We start from the raw sequence: 13,712 nt of genomic DNA, 5'->3' as shown, positions 1-13,712 counted from the left end.
AAGTGCACACGGAAGAACTGGGACTTCCAACACTGAACCTTGTGATAAAAAAGTCACTATCAACTTTACTATTAAAGCTATGCTAAAATAACAATATTAATATAAATAAAGCACTTAGAAAACTTATAGACCTTCCAGATTTGTTAAAAAAAATAAGGTGCACTGATCACATTATTCAGTTTTTTTTTCTTTTCACAGAACAGGCTGCGACACTGTTTGCTCTGCAGTGCATGATAGAATTGTCTTTCTCTGAGTGCCATTTATTCACAGAGGTTCTTTAATCTTCTGCTTGCCTTTTCTTCCCTGTTTAACGTATGCTGCTTAGGAACAAACACATGCACATAAACTGGTAAATACTGGTTAATCATTGCCACTATTGCACTATGGCCTCGATTTCAGTTATCATTTTAATATTTCTTTGACGTCAGTTCAACTCTAACAAAGTGCTCTATTTATATATAAAGCATTTTTTTGTTACAACATATTTATCTCATTTTAAACATGAGCAGTTGAGGGCCTTAAGGGCCCAACAGTATCAGCTAGGCATGGCTTTGAACTTTTCAATTAGATCATCTTAACCTCTGAATACCAATTCCCTAATAATATTTTTTTTGCAAAAGAAAAAAAAAGAGAGCACTATATAAAGTATATGCACAAAAAATATACATAGAAAAAAAAGTACTGGGACACCTGTCTTTTCCAGCCATATGTGTTTCCTCATCAAACTGTTACTGTATAGAATTGTATAGGATTTATTTTGATGTGGTTGCATTGCATTGTCCCTTCACTTGAAATAAAAGACCAAATCCTGTTCCAGCATAACAATTTCACTGTGCACAAAGCCATTTCCATGAACATATGGTTTACATGGGCTGGAGTAGAATATTACTAAACACCTTTTAAATGAATTGGATCCCTGACTGCTCCCCAGACCTCCTCACCCTACATCAGTAAACAATGAGCAACTTCCCAGAATAGTGGAGGTTATTATATCAGCAAATGGGGACTAAATGTGAAATGGGATGTTTAAAAAGCACATACATGTCTTATGGTAAAGTGTTCACAAATTGTTTTCCATATACTGTACTATTTATAGCATCAGGAATAAAGCATTGATCTTTTCACACATTATACAGCATTTGTTATGTAAAAGCAGGAGGAAAACATTAATATTTAGAATAAACTAGCACTAGTTGAGTGACATTTGGCAAGTACCTGTAATATTGTCTGCTGTCTGACACTAATTGCTAAAATGTTTGTTCTTGTCTTTTGTTCAAACACATAAATCAACCCAAAGCTCAAAAACACCTTGTAGAACAGACCAATAAAAAGTTGAAAAACACTTCTGTCTACATGATATCTAACTGTCAACGAAAAGGTATCTTCTATTTTTTCTGTGTATCTATCAAACATATATTATATTCTAATTATAATATTAAACAATATATTATACGTATATGTGCATATATATAATGAATTGGAACACTGACTGGACCCAGCACTTACAGAAGTGCTTTAAAATAGTTGTCCTTTTTAACTTTTTTTATTAATTAAAATAACAATACTGGCTCGTTTATGAATGATATCAGAATTCACAATTTTTCCTGGGAATTTTACCATGACTTATACAATTGCTTGTTTCTCACATTTATTTTCACCCAGATTTGGGATGAAAAGTGATACTTTTCATGCTTGAATTTCCAGCCCAATCCCAACTCTACCCCTTTACATCTGTCATTATACACATTTTGGTTTGAGTGGCTTCCAATAAGCTTGATAATGTTTGCATATTACTTACATTTAGAAAGATTTGTGGAATAGCCATTATTGTTGGTGGTAAGATTTTAGGATTTGAAACGTGAAACTTCCCAATAGAATAACTCATTCTGCCTCCAAGATAGTTTAGTACAGTAATATAAATGTATATACAAACATAATAAAAATCAATATATAACCATCAAATGATTAAAAAAAGCATTAAAAAAACCCACAGAATGCTAAATATTAAAACCAGGTTCTATACAACAATGGTAAGAAATTCATTGGACACACTAATTAGTGATTAATGAGTAAAAAGATTTATATAGCTCATATGTTGTGTAATATATGGAATACAGGGTTATTCAAAAAGAATGAATTGCTTCAGTTCTCAAGCATCGTCATGGAATGAGTCAGTGACCATTTAAAAGAGGAGTTATTGTAAAAAGGAGTTAAGTTGATTGTGAGTACAATACTTGTGGCATGGCTGGAGTTTTGTTTTACTTTTTTCTTAATAAAATATTGCGTAATCAAATCGGTTCATTCTTTATGAAAAGCCCTGTATATTGTTATACATTATCTTATAATATAATATTATTTATTATATTTATTTAATTGTAATAAAAATACATATTTAATAAGCATTTTTAGAGTGGGTATACACACCACACCAGTTATTATTTCATTAAGCGTTTCAGCTCTTAAATAAGTGTAAATATGTTTTTATATTTTAAGATACACACTGCATTCAATATAAAGCATGCAAGCATCATATTGGCTGTAAAGCCCGTTTAGATATTTGAAACTGATTTTATATAGTTTTTTTGCGACTACAAACTTTTTGCAAAAATATTTTAAAGATATAGTCTTGGTCAAAGTAAATGCTACACTTTTTTGTAAAAGAGTGGCATGGAGGCGAAGGGGATAGTGATGCTGCATCACAGCTCCAAGAGTTTTTTCTGAACTCAGGTTACTATCTGAACACGGTTATATTCAGAGTGTATCCATGAATGAGATGTAAGGTGACAAATACCAAGATAAAGTGAATGCTAGTGTTTACACAGTGTACTCACTGTGTGTATGGGCGTTTAAAATGTGCTCTAAACTATCTTGTAACATTGCCAAGGCATCACAGAGAAACTGTAAATACCAAGTCAGCATGGCAACTATATAAATATATATGCACATAGCTGAAACTGGACTATTAGGGCGATTATGCAGATACTTGACGTTACTATTTCCCTAAAAGAAGACATCGGATGTCATTTAATGTGTGTTTACTTTTCTTTATTATGACTGCATTCACACAATGACTTTTATAATGTAGTGTTGGTGAATACATCCCAATCAGGCTCTCCTATACCATGTGACAGCAACCAAACAGGCAGGATGAAAACAATCGGTGTGCTTCAGTTGAAACACCAGCCAACTACACATTTTCAAATAATGCTCATACAGAACACTGTAGCGCACTTGGACGAAACCTCTCTTTGCCTTCTTCCACATACATGAGCTAACAAACACCCACAATTGGTAAGCAGCACTGCTATCGATAGGGAAGAAAGACCTAGACACCAAGACGAAAGTGGTGCCTGTGCCTCCCAGCAACAGAACATTTAGAATTATCACTTTACACAGTTTACTCAGAAGTAAAAAGTTAAATATATATATATATATATATATATATATATATATATATATATATATATATATATATATATATATATATATATATATATATATATTTTTTTTTTTTTTTTTATACAGAGCTCCAGCATCAAAGCTGTCAGTGACTTTGGCTTATCTAAAGCAAATATTAGTAATATAGAAACTGGCAAGCCTTCTTTCACATTCCAAGAAACACCTACACTAATATTAAAACTTACTGAGTTATAGCTTTTAGTGGGACAGATCTTTCCCAACTAGTGTAAAACCTGGCACATAAAGCACTCCTCAAATTTACAAAAGATTAGATAGTATAGCACAACAGTATAGACTTTAGAGAAACCAATCTGTGTAACTGCTGTTTGGAGATGTATTCGTCACCTGAAAACCAGTCGCTGCTGATAATATTGGCCCCTCAAAGACAGCCAACAGATCAACATGAAATTACTGCAGATTTCACCACATAGAAACCATAAACGTAAATGTGGATGCTCTTCCTCAGATAACCTCAGAACGACAATTGCTAAGAACAATTTGCACTTCATGTTTAATCAATAAACAATGATATCTTCAATTTGGTACAACTGATCTTAAGTTAAAGCTATATTGAATTTAGAAATGACTCCTAAGTTCCTGTTTAAACAAAGTTCATGTTTATGAATATATCCTGTTCAGTTACAGAAGAAAAATGATTTTATTGGCACTCTCAGCGTTTCTTCTTTGTCTTTTTCCCCACTACTTCGTAGGGCTATATTTATAGGTATCAACTTTTTATTTAGATTCAGAATTTATTAATTTTTGTAAAAGTTTTTTTTGTTTTTTTTTTTTTGTCTGATCCTGAAAAGCTATATTGGTGTGTGTGTGTGTGTGTGTGTGTGTGTGTGTGTGTGTGTGTGTGTGTGTGTGTGTGTGTGTGTGTGTGTGTGTGTGTGTGTGTGTGTCTGTGTGTCTGTGTGTGTCTGTGTGTTGTGCCTAAGTGGAATTCTGCCTTGTTTCAGTCATAAAAAGCCCCTACTTAAACCTAGACTAAGTGGCTTTCATGGTTAGATATTACATCGTTAGAACAACATCTGCCCCGAAGAAAAACACTAAGTTTTCATATTATGACAGTTTTGTTTTTTCTCTAGGATTGTCAGTCTTTGCATTAAATTTGTCCTTTATATGCCTGAATTGTGATTGTTTTTGCCCACTAATGATCAGGTAGCAATTTACAATAAAACCATCAAACATTGATGTCCAAACCTGTGTGTGTGTGTGCGTGTGCTCATGTGCGTGTGCGTGTGTGTCAAAACAAATGTCAATATTTGCTGATCTAATTTTTGCATATGCCCAGAAGCAGTCATTTTAACACCACAAACCCTGTCACACACACTTCGTATAAACACTGAGGAAGCCACTAAGGAACCTTTTCTACAATCGAGTTCCTAAATGGAGTCTAAATGTTCCTGTTTCTTTGCCGTTATCTTCACAATCTACATAACAGGTACAGGTTCTGCCATTAATATTCTTATATGTCTTAGTTGTATTTATAGACATTTATTATTATTTCAAAATTTATGTTGCTTATATATTTTATTAAGCCCAATTTTTTTATAAGCACTATAAAATAATAACTTCATATTTTCTCATTTAAAACCCTTCAGAGATTTAACTAAAAACGATTTTAAAAAAGGATTTTTCTAAATCTTTTTTCTCTTTTGTGAATAATCAGCACTTTATTTGCCTCTAATTCTTTTGTGTCATTTCTTTGTTTTGACAAAATCTTCACCCTTTATTCCAAGGGCTTCCATAAAGTTTATGATGACCATTACTCGCTCTTCTTTGCTTTATTTTGTAAGTAAAGAGGTGGATCTACAACCCTATAGAAAACCTGGCCGGAAAAATAAAACCCTTTTCCCAAACATTGATTCAGACCAAATGCCCAAAGACTTAAATCAACTAATGCTGTATTATGAAATAGCAAATCTTTTAATATTTGTAAAGAACACTTCATAATGTAAATGAGCACGGTAGCACAATAGCTGTAGATATAAACATATATAACAGTAACTATAATAATAGTTATAAAAATAATAACTATAATCACTGTTCTGTATAATGGATGGATGCTAACTTTAAAATGTGTCATTACGAGTCATTTGTTTTTACATATTTTAAAAAATCAGTTTGATCCCAAATCAAAATTAACTGTTAGATAATCCAAAAAATTTAACATTTCCAAGCGCATAATCCAAAATGTAGTGAAACATCTTTCCAGAAGTGTGGAGGTTATTATAACAGTAAACCGGGACTAAAACTGGGACAGAAACCTTGCTACTGTTTTATGCCACAGAATACACCTAAAACCATCTTTTTCAGGTGTCTCCTCTCTGACGCTGATTCCATCTGCAAATCCTCTTGCTGTTGGAGAAAATGTCACTTTTACTCTAAATCCTCACATGAACATCAGTGCCGGTGGTTGGTTGTTAGATGGGAACATCCTCGTGTTCTGGTACCCGGGTATGTTTATAGTGACTGACAGTTACAAAGGACGAGTTGCTTTCAACACATCCACAAGTCAGTTATCGCTGTACTCAGTACAAGTGACTGATTCTGGTCTCTATGCACTGCAAGGCATGAGTCCAACAGTAAATGCAGAACTTAGACTGTCTGTTCAGGGTGAGTATACAAACACACAATTTTCCAAATGATTTCTCTAATTTATACATACAAAATTTGGAATAAAAAAGGTAAAAAGAAAGAAATGCGTTACGTTAATTGACAAAAAACTGACATATCCTAGAAAAAAAATACTTAACATTTTACAAGATTTATAGAACAACTGATACTGAAAAGAGTATTAAAATACAGGGCCAAGTTACCAAATAGATTATGAAAAAAAATATTATTATTTTTTAATGACATGGGAAATCTGTGTCTTCTGCCACAAACTAAATATGTAGAAATTGATACCTTATAATTCTTTCTGACGTTAATCCGACAAAATAAAAACTTCGCTACCTACTCAGGCAGGAGTTGAATTTTTCTCTTGGTGTAATAGATCAGATTGCTCTTGTTGATGAATCATCAGCTTAATTGTATTTGAATTGAAGGAATAAGCTTGTCAAATACGTTAAAGGTTAAGGGCAGGGTTTTATTTTCATAGCACTTTTTATTGGCTTATAAATATTTATTGGCTTATATATAGGAAATCAAACATTACCCATAGTCACTTCTTGTGTACACTTAGTGAGCTCTGTTTTTGGATTTCTGTATTAATTATCATTAAGTAACATATCAGAGGACTAAACATAAAAAAGCATTAAAAAAAAATGTTCAAAAATATTCCATATTTGAAACTCCAAGGTTTTTTATTGGCAGTTGATAAACAAATCTAGAAGCATAGAAAGAATAGATCGGCCATATTCAAATGTTCTCTTTTTGTATATTATTCATCTTTTACTATGCAGTGTATTATATCACTATATAAAATGTCATTAGTGATAGAACTTCAAAAACACTTTTGTAAGTGAATAAGGATGCCAAATGTTATAAATGTCAGTCTAAAGAATGGTAGTTTGACATTAAATTTATTTTTTTTCTTTGCTTTTTTTGCCTTTAGAGCCAATCACAAATGTCTCTCTAACAGTAAGTAAGACAAATCTGGTGGAGTTTAATGACAGTGTCACTTTCACCTGCTCTGCCCGTGGCACACCGTTAGCATTCTCTTGGTTTAATGGCAGCTCCGAGGTCACAGCAGCCAATGCTCAACTCATCAATAATGGAAGTGGTTTGATTATTAGCAATGTAACAAGATATGACAGTGGTCCTTTCAGCTGCTATGTGGTAAATGGAATTAGTAATGGTACTAGCAAGATCATTTCCCTTGATGTCAGCTGTAAGTATACAGTAGCATTATTTTAAAATGTGCAACTCATGTCTATGATAAATCATTATTTAATAGTTCACATGGACTTTACATTGCAAGCTTTCAGTGGATTGCTGAAAAGATATAACTAATATTGTATTCCTTTTAGATGGTCCCAGCAACCTGGCAATGGCAGTTAATCCAAATACAATGAAATACATTTCAGGATCAAACATCACTTTGTCATGTTCTTGTGAATCCAAACCAGCAGCATTATTTCAATGGTCCTACAATGGCGTTTCTCTTGATATAACTAGCCCAACCTTTCAGCTTTCCAAAGCCACTCAGAACCAAACAGGCGCTTATGCCTGCAGTGCCCAAAACACAGTGACTTTTCGATATGCCATAGTCACGAAATTAATTAACATCATTGGTGAGATTTTTTTTTTTTATTCAATTATTTCTCTTTGTTTTCTAGTTGATTATACACAATTCAGCAAAGAACAGCTAACACTATCATTAGTCTTGCAGGCTGGATTTCATTTATATTACCATTTCTCTTTCTTTCTTATTTAGACCCAATATCTTCTGCTTCAGTGGTGCCGGTTGGCGAGCCACCAATATTTAACAATTCATTTGCCTTGTCCTGTGACATCAAGGGACTAGTGGACTCTGTTTATTGGATAAGGGACGGCATACACCTGTTTTCAGACAGCATTCATTCTCTCTCCAACCAAAACAATACGTTGACATTCAATCAGCTCTCCCTGTCTGATAATGGGAAATACCAATGTTTAGCAAGCAATGCTGTGAGCAATATTACCAGCATGGCCTACTCTCTACTAGTTAATTGTAAGTATCATATTTCCCAGTTCATTTGGGTTTTTGGAAAAAACACCCTCTGAAATATATTACAGTAGCAGTTATTACTTGACATAGTAGCATTTAGCTTCTTGACATATACTCACTTGCCACTTTATTAGGAACATCTGTACATATGTTTTTGACATTAGACTACAGAATAAAGAGAAAATTTAGCTTTGGCTTTGACAGTAGTTTTGTTGGTGCCAGAGGGTGCAAAAGAAAAATCAGTCACACTTTGTTGAAGAGAGAGATCAGAGTTGACAGATGGGTTAGAGATGATAAGGCTATTATAACTCAAATATCCACTCAACTGTGTCTGAGGAAAGTGTATCAGAATGCAAAACAAGTTGGGGTTGGTGAGGTATAGCAAAAAGCATGCGAATTTCACTCCGGTCCTCAAAGAACAGGAATTCTGAAACCATTTTGGACAGCTCACCAAGATTGGGCAGTTAAAGATATATATTTTTTAAATCATGTTAATGTTTTTAAAGATTTAAACTGTACAGTATTTTATCCTGCCACAGTCTTTAGATAATAACATAAACAAGTGTATATAATGTATAGTGAGTGCATGGACCTGATGGCTTGTTGTAATGACATTAGCTTAGAAAGCTCAAAAGAGCTAAATACAATTGGAAATATTGCATTAATGTAGTGCTGGATTGAAATAATCTGAATTTATTTAGCTTGCCTTGTGACCAGAACATAAATGTAAGAACATATTTGCAGGTTCTATGATATAGTTTGAGCTATAAAATATATTTTGCTTAAATGTGACTGTTTTTTTTTTTTTAATCCAGATGGTCCATGGTCCACTAGGATTTCTGGCCCAATAATAGCAGAAGTAGGATCTAATGTGACACTCAATTGCTCTGCTTCCTCTCAACCTTCCAGTCAATACAGCTGGTTCTTCCAAGGTTCTAATGCAGGGCAGGGCTCTGTGTACCAGCCTGACATTTCTTCACTAAACAGCAGTGGAGAATACACATGCCTAGCCTACAATAACATCACAAAAAGAAATAGTAGTGCTACATGGAACTTAACTGTCATTGGTAAGTCCTGAAACTACATTTCTTTTATTCTTACTCTACGAGTAATATATTTTTCTTTATTTCTATGGACTTTTTTTTAACTGTACTATGTTGGGTTTTTTCAGTGGGTATTTCCTCAGTGGTGGTGACTCCCAGTACTCTCATTCCTCTGGCCTCTAGGAACATGCAACTCTTCTGTAATGTGACTGGCTTTTTTACAAGCATCCAGTGGCTAAAAGACAACCAGCCATTAAATACAACAGTGACAAGATCTTTTTATATGAATGACACTTCTGTAGATTTTCACCCTCTGCAGATTGCTGATGATGGATTTTATCAGTGTGTTGCCACAAACAGTTTTCGGGCTCACTCTAGCCAACCATACCGTTTAATGGTGAATTGTAAGTGATTTTGTCCTTCATCATGGTAATCCATGAGTTATCATCATCATGTTGTAGTATGAAAGAAAGTCAGTTCTGGACACTTACAAGAGTTCATCCATATTAACACTGATAATGAATATGCTGTAAATAGGAAGAAAATATACTTTTGACCAAATATTGGGTTCAATATTCTAAGAGTCTTCTTCATTTTCTTAGGATTTCCTTTAGAAAATTAGATCTAAGTAAAAAAAATGGATATAATCCTAATTGAATGGGATTATAAAAAGATACAGGAGACTCTGGTTTAAATGCTGCAAACGACAATTTCAGTTTTTTTTCAGTCTGATGTGGATAATGCTGCCAATGCAAGTAATTACTGTAGATAATCATCAAAGTTCTTTTGTATTGTATATAAATAATTCATTCTTGAATTCACCAATAATGTTGCTAAATCACAATTGTAGAGGTAGGCATGCTATGTTTTAGTTCAGTTAAACCAAAAGCTTTAAACCAACTGGTTTAATATAACTTCTATATTTCTCAGATCTGTATATTTGAAGCAAGGTTGTTCAATCAAATGAAGTTATAGCACACTGTTGAACATTTATTTATGCCTGACTGCATGTTTTTTTGTTTTGTTTTTTTAAACAGATGGGCCAATAGATCTGACTATAGCAGTCGACGTTAAGGACACCATTGTCTTAAAGTGCAGTGCAAAGTCTCAGCCACCAAGTGTTTACCACTGGCTCTTTAACAACACTGTGATTAAAGAGGATGCTATGTTAGTTTTAAATCTGATGTCTCCTTTGGGTAACAACTATACCTGTGTGGCCAGAAATCCTCTGACCAATGACACATCATTTTCTTCATATGTTATTTCAGGTAAGCAGAGCATTTCCTAAAATTTAGCATCTGGTCTTTAGAGTTTAGAGAAAGTCTAAATGAAAATGGGGGATTATTTTTTTATTATTATTATTATTATTATAACATAATTTTTCTTATTCAAAAATTGCATAGTGGTTATTACTTTATGTTTTTCCTTCACAGAACGTGATGCAGTGGCCTCTGTTCAAATGAGCATGTTGTTGACTGTCATGTGTGCTCTTGTTCATCTTGTATTAATGTTTATGAAGCCCTTCTAAGCTGCTTTTTAAGTAATCAACATTACTGTGCATTTCTATCCTATCCATGCATACTTTTTCAAAGAATACGACTGAAGCCAGATATCTCAATCAATTCTGTTTTCCTGAAGCATCATATTATTATGGAGAATATTTAACTTTAATTTCCCACCTTCTCTATGGATATACAGTGATATCTGGGGTGGGGGGCTTGTTTTTTAGGAGGCATAAATGGCAGGGGAGTGAATGATTTAGAGCTGTTTTCCCTAAAGCTCTCATTGGCTCCACATTCTGTGACAACACAACAAGTCTTGGCATATCCATGTGTCTGTTCTTGAAAACCCATTCAACCATCAAAATGTCCTGCTTCATCGATCACATTTATTTTGTCAGGACAGGGGGTTGGTTGGAGGGGCATGTTTGCCAGAATGATCAATGCTTACACAAATTCTTATTTTCATTTATTGTCCTCCTTTCCTTGAACAAATAATAATAAGTAAATTTGTAAAACAAATAATTGCATTGTTGCCATGTTAAAAAAAATCCTCATGATCATCTTCTTTTGCTACTACTTTTTAATAAACATAAATTATGCACACTTTTATGCAAATTACATTTGTATTATTTGTTTATTGAGTGTATAACAGACAATACACAGAGCTGAATGATACTGATTTATACTTTTTTTTTAAGAGATTGGTTTTAATTGTATAAAAGTACAGTTAATATATATTTTTCTATTAAAGATATCATCAGAAGGCACTTGGTGAAAATTGTTCATACATGCAATCTGTATACTTTTACTTCTGTAATAAAATAGTACATGAAATAAATGATATATGGTATTGCATATGCAGCATTACTTTTCTAAATGCTATGTTTTGGAAAAGGTAAAAGATGCTGGAAATGCTGAATATTGATGCCAGCCTTGCGATGAATCTACAAGGAAAAAAAGAGACTAAAATGGTGTTATAATGACTTTAGTCTGCCCCTTGACTTTCATATTCATGTCTTGAATGGCTGCCTTGCATTGTTTGGATTTCAAAATGCCTTTCTTCATGCAGAGGTTCTTCTCCTCCAGACTGAGTGCATCTGAGAAAAAAAAAATTACAAAATCAGTAATGGTAACCAAGAGGGAAAGTTTAAAAGATGGAAATGCAGAAGTCCTTGAGACTTACTTTGCATTTTGCATTGACATCCTTTCAGTGCTCTATTTTTTCCTAAGTACACAAGAGAAAAGTGTCTAGTCAAATTATCAAAGATAAAGTATACAACAATTGATCACAGTTCCTTCCTAATTTTCTTTATATGTCTGGAAAGCTAAACATTCTGCTGTTGCTGCTGTAATAAAACATGTGGCAAGTATTTTTTAATTTAAGTAATTCATGGAAGTTCATCAATATCATTTAATTCTGGCAATGTTAATTGAATAATTAATTATCTGTTTTAATAGTGACGGACTAAACTAGGCTTGAAAACTAAAATAAATAAGAATTGAACAAATGGATTTAGTTTCATGAAGAAAACATTGTTATACATAAAAGACTATTTTTCCTCAGAGGCCTTTTTATATATTATTATATTATATCCCACACTCCTGGATCCACCTTTTTTTTTGTTTTGCTTTGAAAAACACTGCTCACCTGGACAGGCACAGTTTGCACCTCGCTGCTTGATGGATCTGCTATTGTGAGCAGGTTTAAATGCCTCTCCTGACTTGGCCACCACTGCATTATGTAGAGAATAAAAAAACTAAAGACTCAATTTAACCCTCATTTACTGCTGTGAATATTGTATATGCTAATTGTAAATCACACACACACACACACACACATATATATATATATAATAATAATATATATATTTATAATATATAATTAATGTAGGATAACTTAAATTAATGTTATTAAAGTAGTATTGGAAATAGTATTCTATTTGGACAGAAAACATGCAAAAAGACTGCAACTCAATAATGTTATATCTAGTACATATGAGAGATATCTTTTAAAAATGTTATCTATCCACCTTTTAGCTGTTGTCAGAAATTAAATTTAAACACAACCAGACCATTAATGAAATGATGTAATACACCTAACTTACATTTTTTGTTCGATTCTTTGGAGTTGGTGACTTCTGCGAGTGAAAAAACAAGCAAATGTGAGCAGATGAGAAAACCCTATCTTATTGGTATGACATGCCTGCATTCCTTTATATGCTCATTAAAAAAAAATTCCCTATCAGTTCAAATGTGCATTATTTTATCTCAGCAAAGGATATACAAGTGTAAAAGAAACAAGTACAATACCTTGGCAAAGAGCATTGAAGCCCACCATGGCAGTGACAACCAACAGGCAAACCATAAATTTCATTTTCTCTCAAAATATAGTTCACGTTATACTTCTGACTTGATGTGCACCTTTGTCTAAAGACTGCAAATTGTGTGTTGAAGTGAAAAAGTTCACCATTTATAAGTAGAAGCTTTTGGTGTCTGCTTTCATAAACCATGCCTGAGCTTGTTGTAAGAAAAGTCGAATCAAAGCTGACATGTGTACAAAAGGTCCATATTAAATTCACACGAAAATGCCAAATTCTTTTCCCTTCTACTCCTTTTTGTTTTTTTTTTTCCTTTAAATTTTATGCTGGCTTGACATAAAAGTGTCCATGTTTGTGTCTTATCCTTTATTATTTCAAAACACTGCAATCATGGCAAGGATGAGAAACACAACACCTTCCCAGATGTAGTTCACTCTTCCATACTCTGGAAAGGACTTTCCTTTATGTCTTTTTTTTTTTTTTTTCAGTGGTTCACTAAACAGAACATGATATGACTGCATTAGTATCTTAAATCACCTCACCAAAAGACAAAAACAAAGTATTGAACATCACTGGCCATGAACATTCTTTAAAAGTTCAATTATGTACAAAGGAAAATAAGACCACCTCTGTGCAGATCTAAATGCCCAGGACTTATTCAAAGTGCATTTTCCTTTATTTAGTTGAAACTACTGAAAACTGAGCAACTGCCTACACATTAAAATCATGA

General features: G+C 33.3%; 2 protein-coding genes across 2 annotated transcripts; one reads left to right on the top strand and one right to left on the bottom strand.

The window, feature by feature from the left end:
• The first annotated feature begins 4,774 nt into the window (after window positions 1-4,774).
• ceacam1 (CEA cell adhesion molecule 1) lies at window positions 4,775-11,187 on the top strand. The gene is made up of 9 exons (XM_083537008.1): window positions 4,775-4,906; window positions 5,782-6,081; window positions 7,025-7,300; window positions 7,440-7,703; window positions 7,847-8,122; window positions 8,935-9,186; window positions 9,291-9,566; window positions 10,200-10,430; window positions 10,596-11,187. The coding sequence occupies exons 1-9, from the start codon at window positions 4,852-4,854 to the stop codon at window positions 10,688-10,690; spliced, it is 2,025 nt and encodes a 674-aa protein (XP_083393134.1). The 5' UTR covers window positions 4,775-4,851; the 3' UTR covers window positions 10,691-11,187.
• LOC310725289 (uncharacterized protein) lies at window positions 11,116-13,392 on the bottom strand. The gene is made up of 5 exons (XM_083540147.1): window positions 12,975-13,392; window positions 12,770-12,802; window positions 12,313-12,396; window positions 11,848-11,889; window positions 11,116-11,761 (listed from the first exon to the last, which is right to left on the bottom strand). Exons 1-5 carry the CDS (start codon window positions 13,036-13,038, stop codon window positions 11,628-11,630), a joined length of 357 nt encoding a protein of 118 aa, XP_083396273.1. The 5' UTR covers window positions 13,039-13,392; the 3' UTR covers window positions 11,116-11,627.
• Between the last annotated feature and the right edge of the window lie 320 nt (window positions 13,393-13,712).

Source organism: Silurus aristotelis (genome assembly GCF_946808225.1).
Source record: "Silurus aristotelis genome assembly, chromosome: 1".
In the NCBI taxonomy this organism is placed as follows: Eukaryota; Metazoa; Chordata; class Actinopteri; order Siluriformes; family Siluridae; genus Silurus; species Silurus aristotelis.
The sequence above is the reverse complement of the archived record's forward strand: the minus strand, read 5'-3'. Positions and strand labels throughout refer to the sequence as shown.